Here is a 17,133-nt window from a genome sequence, read left to right as displayed (position 1 = left end):
CATTCATTTCTCCCCCTTGTATTATTTTTCCCTTTCCCCTCACTTCCTCTTGTATGTACTTTTGTATAACCCTGAGGGTCTCCTTCCATTTCCATGCAATTTCCCTTGAATACAAGTTTCTATATTAGGAGAAATAAAAGCAAGGAAAACAGCTTTCCCCAGAAAGAAACACCAAGGAATGCTGTAGAAAGACAGTAACCATGACATCAAATATAGTATTGACAACAACAAACGTTAAATACTTTAACACCCTATTAATAAGAGACAGCCTAACACAATCATATACCATTTATAAGAAAGACATCTCCAAGTACCAAAATAATAAAAGATTAAGGATGGACACATACCTTAGCCACTTGCATATAAAAAGAAAGCATCTATCTAAAATAAACTGAAAAGCAAAAACAGAAACAAAAAGCATCATTTTATGTCAGGAAAAGGAATATTTTATAATGAATTATAGTCTTCTTAAATCTATGGATTGAATCTTTTAATATAGAAATATAGACAACAGAAAAGATCACCCTTTGCCCTGTGAAGCTAAAATGAGGTAAAGTCCTTCTACTGACACTGTTAGGAAACTTTTTTCTTTGGGGAAACAAAGACAGTATTGATAATGAATCCCATTATTATGTATAACTATAGTGCACCAGTTTTTTTTTTAAACTGGATTAGTATTGAGTAGTGATAAGTGATACGAAGAAAACTAGGCTATGGTAAGAACATGGAGAATAGAAGGATTAGGGAGCCGGGGAAAACTGATTTCATAGGGCAGTGGTTTAAAATGTACAAAAATCAGTAGCTTTCTTAGATATTCCTAATTATCCTTTACTATAGCCCCCAAATTAATAAATGCTAGAAATAAACACTACAGTTTTGGCATTTCCTGAATGTCACTATTTATTCTTTTGAGTGTGGCATCACATTAGAATAGTGTAATTGAGATCATTCACCACTAGTTCACTCATTTTTAAAATGTTGAATTGCGTGTTTATAGTTTATTCATTCATTTACATCTGAAGGACATTTTGATTCTTTACAGGTTTTGACAATTAATTAGATTGCGTGAATGTAAAGTTTTCATTTTACCTGGGTTTGTACCTAGACATAGGATTACTGGGTCATATGGTAGTTTTATGTTTAAATTTGTAAGAAATTACAAAACTTTTTTCCAAAGTAGCTGTGCCAATTTGCATTCCTACCAGCAAGGGATGAGTTCCAGTTGTTCCAATCCTTGTTAGCATTTGGTATTGTCAGTTAAATTGTAGTGTTTGAATAGTTCTGGTTTCTCATTGTGTTTTTTTTTAAGTTACATTTCCCTAATCTTTTGATGTGCTTATTTGGCATCTTTGTATCTATATCTTTTGAACTTTTTCTTTTAATTGGATGTTTCATTTCTTTTTTTTTAATGTTTTATTTTTAGTTGTTGATGGACACAATACCTTTATTTTATTTTTATGTGGTGCTGAGGATCAAACCCAGTGCCTCAGATGTGTGAGGCAAGCGTTCTGCCATAGAGCCACAATCCCAGCCCTAGTTTATTTTCTTATTGTTCAGTTTTGATAACTCTTGTTCTTTCCAGATACATATCATTTATTACATAAGTGATTTTCAGTTTTTTTCTTCCAGTCCATAATCTATTTTGAGTTAATTTTTATATGTACATGGATGGTATGAATTGAGGTTGAGCTTTTTGCCAATTGTTCTATCAGTGTTTGTTGAGAACATTATTTGTTTCTTCAAAGAATTGCCTTTTTTTGAAAACGACCAGAAGTCTATTCTAGGGCTCTCTGTTCCTTTGATCTGTATGTCTTTTATCAATATTATACTGCTTGACAAAACAATAGCTTTGTAGTAAATCTTGAAACTAGATAGTATGAGTCTTCTATTGTTGTTCTTTTTAAAAATTGTTTTGTCTATTCTAGTTCCTTTTTGTCTTTTCTTACATACAAATTTTAGAAATCAGCTTGTCAATTTCTCCCTCAAAAAATCTTGCTGACATTTTGAATGGATTGCATGAATCTATAGATCTATTGGGGCAGAATTGACAATAATATTGAATCCTCCAATTCATGAATATGGTTTGTGTCTCTATGAATACAGATCTCCTTTGATTTCTTTCATGTTTTCTAATTGTTTTTAGCATACAAGTCTTGCACGTTTTGTTGGATTAATAAGTATAGCATATACCTTCCTTAGTATAATTAAATATTTTATGTTTTTTATTTTTAAATGGAACTTTTGAAATTTAAACTTCCAGTTGTTCACTATTAATATATAGAAGTAGGGTTTTAAAAATGTATGTTGAGTTTTATTTTATTTTTTATTTTTTTGTAGATTCTTTGCAATTTTCTGTCTAGACACTCATTCTTCTTCAAATAGATTCATTGTTCCTTATTATTCTATTATTCTCCTTCCCAGTCTGTGCCTTTAATGTCTTCCCTTGTTTGGTTATGTTAAATAGGAGTGCTGCGAATAGACACCCTTGCTTTGGTCCTGATCTTAGAGGTACAACATTCAGTTTTTCACCATTAAAGATGATGTTTAATTGTGGTTCTTTGGTTTTTGTTTTGTTTTAAGATACCCTTCAATGGGCTGAAGTTCCCTTGTAGTCCTTGTTTGCTAATTTTTTTTTTTTTTAATAATGAATGGGTGATTAGTTTTGTCAACATCTACATCTACTTAGTGAACCTGTGGTTTTTCTTCCTTTATGGATAAAGTGAATTAAATGGTTTACTTTTGGGATGTTAAACTAGCCTTATGTTTCTAGGATAAATACCACTTGCTAGATTTCAGTTGCTAACATGTTGTTAAGAGTTTTTGTGCCTTTAGATTGTAGAAGAATACAACCAGTATGAAAGTTCCTTAAAAAACCAGGCAAGGAACCACCACCATATGACCCAGCTATACCACTCTTTGGTGTTTATCCTAAAGAATTAATGTCGGTGTACTCTAATGGTACCTGCATACCCATGTTCATAGCAGCACAATTCTTTTTTCTTTTTTAAATACCTTTATTTTTGTAATTTTTATATGGTGCCAGGGATTGAACCCAGGGCCTCACGCATGCTAAGCAAGCACTCTACCACAGAGCCACAACCCCGGCCAGCAGCATGATTCTTAATAGCCAAACAAACCTTGAAAACATTATGTTATGCAAAATAAGCCAAACTCACAAGGTCAAGGGTTGTATATTTTTTTCCTCATGTGGAAGTTAGAAAAACGGGGGGAAAAAGAAGATGTGTGTTGGGGGGCAAGGAATCTCATGAAAATAGAAAGGAAACCAATAGTAGAATAGAAGAGGGGGATCACGAGGATGGAGGAGGAGAGGGAGAAGGAGGTAATGAAATCAACCAAATTATATTGTTATATTGTGTGCATGCATGAGCATACAACAGATTCCACTATTATGCATCATTATACACAATGAAAAAGAAAAAAAATCATTACTAGATTAGGGCTCACAAAAATGGGAAAGGGGAAGAACTTGTGTGCCTTTGTTTATGAGAGCTGTTATTTGTTTTTTTCTATTGTAGTGTCTTTTTTCCAGTTTTAGCATCAGCTAAGTCTTATCTCTTTGAGTTATGAAATGTTTCTTCTTTGGTTTTCTGAAGACTTTTTACAGAGTCATTATAATTTTTTCCTTAAATGTTTTATAGAATTTACCAGGAAGCTATGTTTTCTTTGTGGGAAGGTTTTTAATTACAGATTTGATTTCTTTGATAGAGATGGGTCTATTCAGGTTACAGTTTCCTCTTGTGTAAGCTTTAGCATTTTTTGTTGTTGTTGTTATCTCCTCCTCCTTGCTGTGCTGGGGATTGAACCTAGGGGAGCTCTACTTTTGAATTATATCCCTAGCCCTTTATATATTTTTTAAAATTTTAAGACAGAGCCTCACTAAGTTATCTAGGCTATCCTGGAACTTGTAATCCTCTTGCCTCCAAGCATGACTCCTAGCAGTAATTTGTATCTTTTAAAGAAATTATTTCTTTCATATTAGTTGTCAAATATTTTGGCCTAAAGTGGTTTCTGCTATTTCCTTATTATTCTTTTAATATCTGTGGGATCTGCACAAATCCCTTTCTTATTCCAGATACTGGTATTTGTGTCTTTCTCCTTTTTCCTAATCAGTTTATCTGGAAATATATCAAAATCAATCTTCTCAAAGAATCAACATTTTATTTCATTGATTTTTTGTTGTTGTTTTTTTTCTTTCTTCTGATTTCCTTTGCATTGATTTCTGTTCTGAACATAAATATTTGGGCTTAATTTGCTCTTTCCTGGTCTTTTAAGGTAGGAGCTGAGATCACTGTTGAAAATATGGCTTAATTCAACATGGATTTTTTTGAGTACCTCCTCATGTGATTTTTGGAAGGTGCTTTGGAAAATACTGAGCTATCAAACAAGTCTTTAGAAGACTAACTGCGCTTTTGAAAGTAAACTTTTTCCCCTTAAATATCACTTTAAGATTGTGTCCAATTACATTTGTAGGGTTTTAGAGTAAAAGACTATTGTAAACTGTTGAGGTGCTTCATTTGGTCCTTGAAGGATGGAAAGGATTCACTGAAGCAGGAGCAGGATGTTGGAGAGAATCTTGGAGCACCTCCTTATTGAACTGATAAAGAAAGTAATGTGCAAAGTTAGCTAGATGGGTCTGGCTAGAATAGAGAATTTTCGGTGGTGGTGGTGGTGGTAGTGGAAGTGACAAGCAGCGCTGGGGAATGAAGTGTGGAGCAGGTTTGAAGGGCAGATTGTGGTGTCTCAAGTTTCAGATGATGGGCCTGGGGTTGTAGCTCAGTGATAGGGCATTTGTCTAACAGGCGTGAGGCCTTGGTTCAATCTCTAGTACTGAAAAAAAAAATGGCATTACAGATGCAAGAAGACAGCTGCTCTGAATGAATTAGGGGGGTATTTAATTTGGTTTAATTTTTGTGTATTTTTATTTCTTTTTATCTTTGCAATGCTAGGGATGGAACCTAGTGCTCTATCACTCAGCCACACCCTATGTTTTGATTTCTTTAATGTGCAAACCAGTTCAGAAAACTCACCAAAACCCTGGTATAATGAGTTGTATAGAAATTGCTCGGACCGGGAGAGTGTGGGGGTCTGAAAGTCACATGAAGGTTCAAACTTCAGGGTCAGAATATTAATATGCTCTTTGAACAGCTCAGTTTAAACATAGAATATATGAATACACTGGTTTATTTTACTAATAGTATATAAGGAATACAACAGAGTGCATGGACTCTTATGAAAGTTATTTATGCCAAAAATTTGGTAAAAATCATGGGTTTTATCTTGAAGGACCAGCAAGGAATAAATACTCGTTAATAGATACAGAGCTGGAAGGGCTGGAACTAGAACCCCAGATTGCAGTTCCCACCGTCTTGCCAGTGTCCAGCAAGGTACCCAGCACTGGATTTCTCCCAGGAGACCTTTATTAAAGCTAGTGAGGGGGCTGGAGTTGTGGCTTAGTGGTAGAGTGCTCGCCTAGCATGTGCAAGGCCCTGGGTTCGATTCTCAGCACCACATAAAAATAAATAAATAAAATAATGGTTCTGTGTCCAACTACAATTAAAAATAAATAATTTTTTTTTAAAAGCTAAAGCCGATAATACTGGGAATAATGAAATAAGACAGTCTTGGATCTCAAGACAGTATTGCGGGATCTCAATTGCAGTATTGTTTGTCTAGTTACAAATTTTTCTTAAAAGATGAGGCAGCTGAGAGAGGGTGTCTGAGAATGTTTCCTAGAGGAAATAAAACTGAGGTGAGGGTGCAGGGACCCATAGGAGGTATCTGATCTGGTTGTGGATCTAGGAAGAGCAAGTTGGAACTTCTTGGAAAGTAAATGAAGAAAGGAGGCAAATATTGGCCCTTTACGGAGAATGTTGCCTGTGGCAGCAGAAGGAGGACTAACACAGTGGTTCTGAGCTATTAAGAATTAAATTAGGGGCTGGATTTTGTGGCTCAGTGGTAGAGCACTTGCCTGTGAGGCACTGGGTTCGAGTCTCAGCACTACATATAAATAAATAAATATGAAATTATATCAACAACTAAAAAAAAAAAAGAAAGAAAGAAAGAAAAGAATTGAGTTAGGGGAGCAGGCACAGTGGCAAATGCCTGTAATCCCAGCTATTCGGGGGCCTGAGGCAGGAAAATTACAAGTTCAAGACCAGCCTCAGAACTTTGTAAGACTCTCAGCAGCTTAGTGTGATTCTGTCTCAAAATTAAAAAATAAAATAAAGGACTGGAAGTGTAGCTCAGTGATAAAGTGCTCCTGGGTTCAATTTTCAGTTTCCCCTCTCAAAAAAAGGAATTAAATTAGGGGGAGGGGAGGGATAGAGGGGATAGTTGATGGATACAGGTATACAGTTGGATAGGAGGATGACTTTTAATCCGGCACAGTAGGGTAACATCTGAGTTGATGAATATGCTAGTTTCCCTGATCTGATGAGTACACGTTGTATACATATATTGAAATGTCACATTGTATCCCATATATATGTATAAATTATGTGTAATTAAAGATAAGAAGTATATATTTAATAGAAGAACTAAATTAAACTTCAGAGTCAGGACATGAATAGGCTCTTTGTTCAACTCAGTTAAAACATAGAATATAAGAGTAGATTGGTTTATTTTAGTAATAGTGTGTAAAAGAGTATGACATAGTGAATGGACTATTTCTCTTTCACGAGTTATTTATGCCAGAACAACAGTGAGATCCTTACTGGGTACCGATGGCATCTACCAGAGGAAAAGTAAGCGCAGATAGGTAGTGACAGAACAGCTACCGGGGCCAGGCCCTGTGACTACAACGCTTTTTTGGAGCAAAGGCAAACTTGTTCAGTCATGTTAAGGACACAGGTGCTCAGGCAGACAGGCCTGGGTTCTGGTCTCAGCATCCTTGCCCCTTGTAGCTGCATGACTTAAAAGAATTACCCAACCTTCCTGAGGTGTATTCCCTTCTCTGAAAAATAGGGATAATAATTCTTATAAGTAATTAGAAATCATATATGCTATGCTGGTAATTTTGTCCATGAGTTAAATGTTAATTTGAATTTCACTTTTTCATTTGAATAATTTAGCTGAATCCTTAAATGATTGAATCACTTTAAAACAAGAAATGTTTTTTACTGTGAAACTGTGTTTGATTTTACCATTGTATGTTCCTTTGTTATAGTTGGTCTGTGTAACATTTTGACTTAGTGGTTAAACTCATATAAATGTTCATCCTTCAACCTTCTCATTCAGTGTTTGATACCTTTTTCTCCTTTAAGATCAGATTAATAATGGTTCCTCTCTGGTCGTGATTATTCTTAAAGCTATCCAGAAAAGCAATGCTTTCCACACCTGGCCATCCCTCAGGATCTTGGGGTGGGGGTGGTATTTTCAGTCCCTACCTCCAGGCTGAAGCTCCAGGAAGTAAGATTTTTCTAGAACTACCTGGTTGAATTTGATATGCAGCAGGGTTTGAGGATCAAGGTTGATCAGGCATCTGAAGTCATCTAGGCCAAGAGGTGTAGAAGAGTTGGGTCAGTTAGTGACCCCCAGAGAATCTGGAACCATAATAGGTGATAATGAGTGAACTCGATTAGATTTAGGACTAATTGGGACAGAAAGGATTTAACTTAGCTTGAGAGGAGAGTTGCTAATATTGTATAGGCTATTAATTAACTTTGTTATATCAAATATTATAAAACCAGGCAAATCATCACTTTCTTTTTGTTTTGCTCTGTTTTATAGATCGTGAGGACCAGTCAATTCTTTGCACGTAAGTAAATGTTGAATGTTCAAACTTGTTTTGTTTTTTTAGAAAGTGGAAAATCACTTTTCATATGTGGGAGGGGGAAGTAGAGCAAGAGTTTGATGTAAACTTTGTAAGTTATTTTAAGACTAAGATTATATAAATTGCTTAAATTTGGTGTTACTGTTTGATTGTCAAACTGGGCTTTTCACACATTTTACAGTGTTGGTCTGTGAAATTTGTATCTTTGTTTTGTATGTTTAAGTGTAGGACTGCTAGACATTTCAACAATTTATTTGTTTTACTCTATTAAGCATTTACCGAGCATGTGCCTTGTGTACTGTGTGCTAAATCTAGAGATGCACAGCTGAATAAAACAATGTCCACAACAGGACATGCTTAGATTTGTACATTAGAAGGGCCACTCTGACTGCAGTCTGGAGGAAGAAGAAACAGAGAGACCACTTAGGAGCCTGTTCAGTTATCTAGGCAAGAGATGGTGGTGACTTCAGGTACTGATTGTGAACCCAGACAGAAGCAATTGAATGTAACTGGTGTTAGGTTTAGAAGACAGACTTACTTGGTGATGTACATGCCTGAGAACAAAGAGCAAAGAGAGAAGCAGTTATTGATGAAATTAAGATCTGTCCTGACTGGGAGCAGAGAAGGAAGAACAGATTGGAGTGGAAGATAATGAGTTTGCTTTGGGACATCTTGCACTTGATCACTGTGGCTCTTCTGCAAATGGCTGGCTGTGAGGCTTGGGAACGAGAATGGTCCATGCTAGAAATGCAACTCTGAGGTGTCTACAGCATGGGTGCTAGTGGAAGCCAGGATGGTGAATGCAATTGTCTTAGAAAAAATATGCTGAGAAGCCAGGCACAGTGGCGCATGCCTGTAATCCCAGCAATTTGGGAGGCTGAGGCAGGAGGACGTCAGGTTTCAAAGCCAGTCTCAGCAGCTTGGTGAGGCCCTGACCAATTTAGCGAACAACTTGTCTGTAAATGATAAAAATTTAAAAACGGTTTGGGGATGTGGTTAAGTGCCCCTGGGTTCAATCCCTAGTACCAAAAAAAAAAAAAAAGAGAGAGAGAGAAAACGAAAGAAAGTAAAAACATGCTGAGAGAGAAGGTAGTGTATGGAATCCTAAGGAAAAGCAACATTGAAGAGCCAGGCAGAGAAGGAAGCGCTTCAAAGGCCATCCAACATGGAAGAGGGGAGGTGACCCAGCATCCAGGGAGGGAGGCATTGCATCAAAGGAGTGATCTGATGAAGTGAGGGGTGCAGAAACGTGTGCTGCAGAGAATGGAGTGTGGGGAAGTGGACTGAGTGCATGGGGAAGAGGAAGAAGCCAGATCCAGTTGAGGAATGGAGGGGAGGTGAAAAGGTTGGAAAAGGAAATCAAAAGACCAAGTACAGACCTACTGCTTCCAAACAGTTGGAGAACATGGAGAGTAGTGGTTGAGTAGTGTGAAAGCTCAACAGACGACTGGTACTATTATTGGTGGTGTTTTTAATGAGGTCGAGATGAAAAGCAAGTGAGAGGTAGACAGTTGGAGCAGCAGCGTGGGGACAGGAAGGAAGGAGAACCGATGAGCCAAGTGGACTGTGAGAGGCAGAGCTTGGCAAGTTGGCCCTTCTGCAGTGACAGCCATTAAGCTTGAGTCCTAGAGCTGATAAGTAGGGGTGGCAGTTGGGAACCAAGAACGTTCTTATCTAGTGGTTTCTCCTTTCTGGGCAGTAGAAAGTGTGTTATCTAACCCGAATGGGAAGAGTGGCAGGGCAGGAGGTTTGAGGAGAATTCATCTGTTTTGTTCTATGAATTTTCTTCTGGCATTGTTAAGCCTCAAGGAGTTTTGTGAATAGGCTTTTTCCAAATGATAGACCATTCTGAAACTTACAGTCGAAACTGTGTGATTCTGTCAGGTGCAGAATGCCTGCAAGATCAACTAATGGGGATGTTGAGGCAGGAGGATCGCTCATAGGAGGCCAGCTTAGGCAGTTTAGCAAGACCCTGTTTCAGAATAAAATTTTTAAAAGGGCTGGGGATGTATGTAGCACTGTGGTAGAACTCTCCTGGGTTCAATCCCCAGTGCTGCAAAAAACAAAGCAAAACAAAACTCAACAACAAAAATCAGCATGCTTCACAGGCTCCCCAGCAGTTGGGTTGGGCTCAGCTCGTTGGCCCTGCTATCTGGACCAGGTTCAGCTGGCACACCTGAGACTTGCTCCTGAGCTCACTCCTGTGGCTGTGGGTGGCTGGCTTTTAGCCCAGGTGCCTTGGCTTTTCTTCATTTCCTCTTGATCTCCAGAGTCTAGCCCTGGCTTTTAATGGGGTGGTAGATAATTAATATGTGTTAGTAATTTGGGAGGGTTGGGTTCTAAGAGCAGCAAGAGGGCAAGCTCCAATGTGTAAAGGCTGGTTTCTGCTGTGTCCCATTTGCTGTTGCCCCTTTCCCAAGCCAGACACACAGCCAAGGCCAGATTTGGCAAGGGAAACACTACAAAGTGAGCAGGAGACAGTGGAGGCCTTTGCTGTGGTCCATCTACCATGAGGCTGTGGGAATTGAACCAAATGCAGCCCAACAAAAGGTAGAGGACTCACACCTCTTATAGACTTAGTGACTTGAGAGCTCAGATAACCATTTTTGAGAGGGACTTTGAGGAATGTGAAAGGAAAGTGACCACAACACTCGGAGCAACCAAAAGATCTTTATTGCAGCAGTGCAACAAAGAGAAAGGAAAGAAGGAAAGAGAGAGAGAGAAAAGAGAAGAGATGAACAGGGAGAGAGCAAGAGCAAGAGAGAGACAGAGAGCGCGCGTAAGAAAGATAAAGAGCAAGAGAGAGAGAGCAAGAGAGAAAGAGCAAGAGAGAAAGAGCAAGAGAGAGGGGGCCTGGCAGGAGGGAGTTTTTATAGCCCAAATCTAATGGGGCCTCTGGGTCTGCAAGCTGCCTTGTTGGCCCAAGGGGGGGTTAAGTGTTCAGCCTTAAGCAGGGTTGAATGTTCAGACTTGAGGCAAACAGGTGATAAAGGACCAGATAGAGGGGGGTTTGAGTGCGTGGGCTATCTTGCAGCCAACATCTGTTCAGCCTGCCCAGCAGACAACAGAGTTCAGCCTGCTCTGCACCCAACAGAATGTCTGAAAGCAAGAAATACCTCGGGAATGGCTGCTATTTGACAGATCAGTGAGCACCGATTTACTTCTGTTACCAAAAGTGACCATTGCAAACGTGAGCACTTGCAGTTAGATGCTCTATATCATTTTTAGATTGATATTTGTCATCAATTAATAGACATATTTAAGAGGTAAGTCTTAGCACCTGGGTTATGTCTTCTTGGGCACAAAGTAGCTGCCATCAAGTATCATGTTCATTTTCTTTTCTATTCAGGTTTTTTTTTTTTTTTTTGGTACTGGGGATTGAACTCAGGGGCACTTGACCACTGAGTCACATTCCAAGCCCATTTTTTTTTAATTAATTTATTTTTTATTAGCTATTCACGATACCATTTTTTTTATTTTATTTAGAGATAGGGTCTCACTGAGTTGCCTAGCCTCTCGCCAATCATTTTATTATGAATATTTTCAGATATAAAGCAAAGTCGAAAGAATTTTTCAGGGAATACCATTACATGCATTACCAAGATTCCACCATTTTTAACTATACTTGCTTTATTCTCTCTATTGATCTGTTTATCCTTCTGCCTACTCTCACTCCATCTGATTTGTGTTGGGGGAGGACCCCTGGTTTGGGGCCTATAAGTAACTGACAACAGATTAACAAGAGAAGAGACAAGGTTTATTTTACACCTAACATAGTCAGTGATTGCTGAGAGCCATAGCTCGGAATGATGCATGGCATTTTTGCCAGAACGAGCGGTTGAGAGGTGATGCCAGCAAGCCATTGAGATGATGATGGTTATGTTAAGCTGTGTATTCAATTGTATATTAGACCCCTGCTGTCCGCCTGGAGTTCTCCAGGGCATTCCTGGGGAGTTCGTGTAGGTTGGGGAAGTGCCTGGAGGAGGGATTTCCGGTTGGTGTGTGGTGTGTCCCAGGGAGAAGGCCGCGTATGTGGCGTTCCATTGGGGGAGTTCGGAAATAAAGTTTGTTCCTGATTGAGTAGCTCCTGATTTGTGCCCAGCCAGACTGCGGCAAGTGATAAGTAACTTTGGGGGAAATTGCCTGAAAGAAATTGGTCATATTAACAAAAAGAGGAGGGTGGTGGATTCCAGCACTTCAGTGGACATTTGGAGGGGTCTGTGGGACTCTTCGGTGCTAATGAACAGTTGAGTTCATGGTTCAGGTACTAAGGGTCAGGCTTGTCCCACTCAGGAAACTCCCTGGAAGGGGATCCAAGGCACTGACACCGCCCCCGCCCCCGCCCCCCTTAATGCTTTAGCTTAAATTTAGGCAGCATTTCTTTCTGTGGCTGCTGATTAGATGTTTTCATTGGAAAACATTCAAGGTATTTCAAGTTAAATTGTGCACTCACCCCAAATACTTCAGCATGTACAGTTAGTATTAACTAAGTCCTAGAATTTTCAAGTTTTGAAATAAAGTCTACATATAATTAAAAACCCATCTTTTTTCCCCTCACTTTTTTCATTGATGCATCATAGTTATACATGCCGATGGGATGTGTTGTTATATATTCGTACATGCGCACAATATAATTTGGCCAATTTCACTCCCCAGCACTTTTCCCCTCCCTCCTCACCTCCCACCCCTAGGCTCCTTTCCTCTACTGATCTCCATTTGATTTTCATAAGATTTGTCCCCATCTTCCTTTTCATTTTTTAAAAATTTTTTTAGATGTTAAAAGACTTTTATTTTATCCATTTGTATGAATTTATTAATGCGATGCTGAGAATCCAATCCAGTATCTCACACATGCTAGGCAAGCGCTTTATCACTGAGCCACAATGAAGCCTATCTTGATTACAAAATTTCTGTCCTTCCTAGTAAGCTGCTTTGTAAAGGAACTGAGTTTTGGAACGATAGGAAATATCTATTAGTGTTGTATACCTATAATATATATATACATATATTTAATATATAGAGAAGGTAATATATATGTGGTGTCTTTCAAATCGAGGTTATCTAAAGCAAAAACTACAGGCAAAGGGTACTGTAAATCGAGAATGAATTTGACATTACAAATATCCAGAGAGAATAAAAGCAAGGGCAGGATTTCTTACTGGGAAAATCAGGGTACAGAAGAAATAAAGATCCCAGAATTGACCCTGTATTAATCATCTGCTTCCCTGCTTCTGTACATTGTTGTTCCTTATGTTTTTGTTTTGAATTGCACATCACTTTGAGAAGCTAGTGAAAGCTCTAGAAAACACAAATGCCTTCAGGTTGAAACTCCTGATCTTTTCTACCTTAATGTGCTTCAACAGACACAGGGCACCCCCAACCAGAAGGCTTCCTGTTTTGTTTTTAGGTTAACTTGGCCTCTGTGAAGGCCATTAAGAGCTAAAAGAGCAGGGTATTGGACCCATATCTCTCCCCTAACTGGTCCTGCATAGACCCGCGGTGGAACTACCAGCCACTGCAAGGCTGAAACTGCTGCATTGTACATCTTAGTTTGTTGATAGAAATGAGCCCAGATTTCCTTTGCCCTCCTTCCTATTAAGCTTGGCCTATTGCTCTCTTTCCTGAGGGTTCTTCCAGTTTTCTTCAAGAGAAGTCTGCTGAGTTTTCTTTTTGGTTCTCTTACCCCTTTGCTTTTGTTCAAACTGTGTTTATTTCCTCTGCTTCCATCTGGGACAGATATTCCATTTCTTTTTTTTTTTTTTTTTTGCACAAATTATATTTTCTGCCAGGTGCAGTGGCACATGCCTCTAATCCCAGCGACTAGGGAGGCTGAGATAGGAGGACAACAAGCTCAAAGCCAGCCTCCACATCTTAGCAAGGCCTTAAGCAACCCAACGAGACCCTGTCTCTAAATTTAAAAAAAAATATTAAAAAAGGGTTGGGGATGTGGCTCAGTGGTTAAGCACCTCTGGATTCAATCTCTAGTACCACCCCCCAAAAAGAATTACGTTTTCTGCCATCTCCTTCATATTAAAACCAGAGGTCTTTTGGGGGGTAAACTTCTGTTTAAGTCTTTACCATCATCGTCATCATTGATCATCAGCGATCATCAGCATAGCTATTCATAGCACTGACATTTCTTGAGAGCCTTTTGGCCAGGCACGCTGCTAGGCTCTTACATGCATTATCTATTCCATGAAGTGATTATTTTAATTTATAAACCAAATCTCAAAAAAGCAAAGTAACTTGCCCAAAGCCCTATAGCTAGGGAGTTTGTGCTAGTTAGCTTTTCATTGCTATAACAAATGCCTAAAGTGAGTCAACTTATAAGGAGGAAAGGTTTATTTTGACTATGGTTTCAGAGACTTTAGCCCAGGGTCACTGGTCTCTATTGCTTTGGGGCTTGTTGGCTATACAGAATGTTAATGCTGGGAACACATGATGGAGCAAAGCTGCTCGTCTCTTGGCACCAGGAAGAGGCCAGGGTCCTGATATCTCCTTTAAGGGTACACGTCAAATGACCTAACTTCCTTCCACTAGATTCCATTTACTAAAGATTCTCCTACCTCCCAATAGCACCATGGGCTGGTGACCAAGCTCTCAATACACAGGCCTTTAGGAAATAATCAAGATCCAAACTATTACAGAGCAGGAGAAGGATTTGTGTCTAAGTAAGTCAGTTTTACTCCATAGGCCACATTTTCAACCACTATACCAAAACTGTAGAAAATGAGTAACTTAAAAATGTGGTAATTCAAATTTTCATGTGCATATAGTACAAGAACATTGAAGCAGACAATAATGGCTACTGTTTTTTGAATGCTAATTATATATTTTGGTTAGACTGTATTTTTTCTCCTTTGTGTTAGGAGCTGTCATTCCCAAATTATGATGGAGAATTTAAGAGTTGTAATCTGCCCTCTTGGAGGGGCTTAGGAGTGGAGTTTGGGAATACACATCTATCGTTGAAGCAGTATTCTCTATAGCAAAGTTATCTTAGATCTGAAATATGGAAAAATGTAGCCAAGTTCATGAGCAGTTGGTGAAGCACAGCTGCATAAGGGTGACATGCCAGGAAAAAATGCTTTGAGGACCCTGTCCAGTGAATGAGCAGGGTGAGCTGGGAAACCACAGAGACAAACTAAACTGAAAAGCAACCATCATAACTGGTTTTGAGACAAGTCATCATCAGGCTAAATGAGAGGCTCATTTCTTTACATAATAAAAAAGGACCTGTTTGAAACCAACCGCCAATATCAAGATTAGCACCAAATGCTAAGTATTTTGAATAAAGTTAACATCGGAACACAGAAAACCCCTCTCATTGCTATTAAGAAGTTACACTTGAATAAAATCCATCTGGGCCTCTGGCATCCATCTGCTCCCTGCTTGATCAGTGTCCCCTGCCACTCTCTGCCTTGATTGTTATATGAAATCCTGGCAGCTGGCCAGCAGGTTCTGGAGTGCACCAAGCTCCTTCCCCAGCGGTTTACCTGCTAGCTCTTGCTCCCGCAGGAGGGGTCTCCCTCACCATGGCTTCTGAAGGCAGCTGTGCCTTCTTCTCTAACTTCCTTCTTTTCAGTGTCTTATTTCCTTCCTAACATTGCTCACATCCTATAATTATCTCATTTGTTTTGCTTGTTTATTTTATGTCTCATCTAAACTTAAGCTCCACAAGGACGTGGACTTCCTTCACGGCTCTATCCCTAGAACTTAGAAGAATGCCTGGCACACAGAAGTTGATTTGTAAATATTTGTCAAATGGCTCAATGGAAGAGCTATTAAATGAATGAGTGAAAAATCATTACCTTATCTACAGACCAGTGGTAACCAGGTAGCATATATATTGACATTAATGACAGGAACAAAAAAAATGTGAAAAAGACACTAGGAATAAATGCATAGGACCCATATTCATTCAGTCAGCAGTATACATCAAGCACCTGCTAAGCTAGATACTGTGATATCAAAGATCAATAAGGCAAACAAGGGCCTTGCTTTTTTTGAACTAAGGAAGATTAAAAAAAAAATTTAACCTGAAAGACAGGGAGAAGACATTGTTTTCCCTAAAAAAAAAAAAAAAAAAGTATGTGTATTGATGCCATTTAAATTGAAATTACACCTATTGTTTTCTATTTGTAGGGCAGAGAGATGGGTCAGGGATAGCAGAACAAAGTTATTTGAGGTTTCTCTAGAAAATAAACCTCAGAAACTACTTCTTTCAAAGAGGAACAGTGCTCTGGCCAATCAAATTTCCTAACTCCTGCATTATAGTACCAGCCTTGTATGGGCCATTATGTATAAGAAATAAGTATACAAGATGAAGATAAGCATGTCATCACTGGAGAATGAATGTCTTCATCAACCGTGTGTATTAGGATATGGGCAAATTATTTGAGGAAAAATTAGATTAAATTATTACCTCAAACCATATTTTTTTCAGATTGCTGAAAGATTTAATTATAAAAATGAAACCATCAAAGTTTTAGAAGAAAATACAGATGGATTTAATAATACAGATGATATAAAAATGAGAGTTTAGAAGAAATAATTTCAAAGCAGGCCTTTTTAAATATCAGTGGTTGGCAGAAACTTTAAAACCTTGTAGATTGGAGTACCTAAGATTCCGAAAACTTCTGGGTGGAGAAACAAAGAAGGGGACTATTTGTAATAAAACAGTAGAGGTGTTCAGTAAATATATGAACTATCCTTATAAACCAGTGAGTAGGCTATGCCTAGTATCATCAGTCTAGGAATTAGTAAGGATCAAATCTGTCTACATTTTACAGATTGAATACTGAGGCCCAGAGAAGATTGTTTCCTTACTCATGGTTGTAAAACTGGTCAATAGGATCGCTTTGCCCAGTCCTCACTTTGGTAGAGATTGAGGTTATCTAAGTGCAGAGAGTCAGGAAGATGTTACAACCAGTAAGTCCTCTGAAAATTTTAAGTCATGGACAGTTGCAGTTTGTTTGTTTTGTGGTTCTGGGGATCAAGCCCAGGGCCCCCTGCATGCCAGAGCAGCACTTTACCACTGAGCTACACCCTAGCCAAGTTGTGTCTAGTTCAAATAATGCAATTCCAAGTACAGTTTCAAGAATGGTGCCAGGATTTGTTAGAAACAGTAGATTTTCAAGCAGTTGAGGAAATGCTTAGATTATTTATTGGCAATATAACATTTTTGAGTTTCTAGATTTTTTTAAAAAAATTAATCTAGGTATTAAAATTTGTATTATAATCCAAATTGAGACTTTCATTGATTATGACTATAGGTTTGCTTTGATTGTGTCTTGAGGAAACCTTAAGTGTTGGAGCAGAGAAGTCATAATTCAGGTGTCCCT

At 38.6% G+C, this 17,133-nt stretch overlaps 1 protein-coding gene across 8 annotated transcripts in view; it reads left to right on the top strand.

Annotated features, from left to right (window-relative positions):
- The window catches only part of Myh10 (myosin heavy chain 10), a 135,402-nt gene that overhangs the window by 30,340 nt on the left and 87,929 nt on the right, over positions 1–17,133 (top strand). For all 8 annotated transcript variants that reach the window (XM_048798052.1, XM_048798053.1, XM_048798054.1 and 5 more), the window contains one exon: positions 7,750–7,777. In XM_048798052.1, coding sequence (XP_048654009.1) covers positions 7,750–7,777 — 28 coding nt within the window. The remainder of the gene's footprint in view (positions 1–7,749; positions 7,778–17,133) is intronic.

This window comes from Marmota marmota, unplaced genomic scaffold (genome assembly GCF_001458135.2).
Source record: "Marmota marmota marmota unplaced genomic scaffold, marMar, whole genome shotgun sequence".
In the NCBI taxonomy this organism is placed as follows: domain Eukaryota; kingdom Metazoa; phylum Chordata; class Mammalia; order Rodentia; family Sciuridae; genus Marmota; species Marmota marmota.
This window is presented reverse-complemented; position numbering and strand designations above follow the sequence as displayed.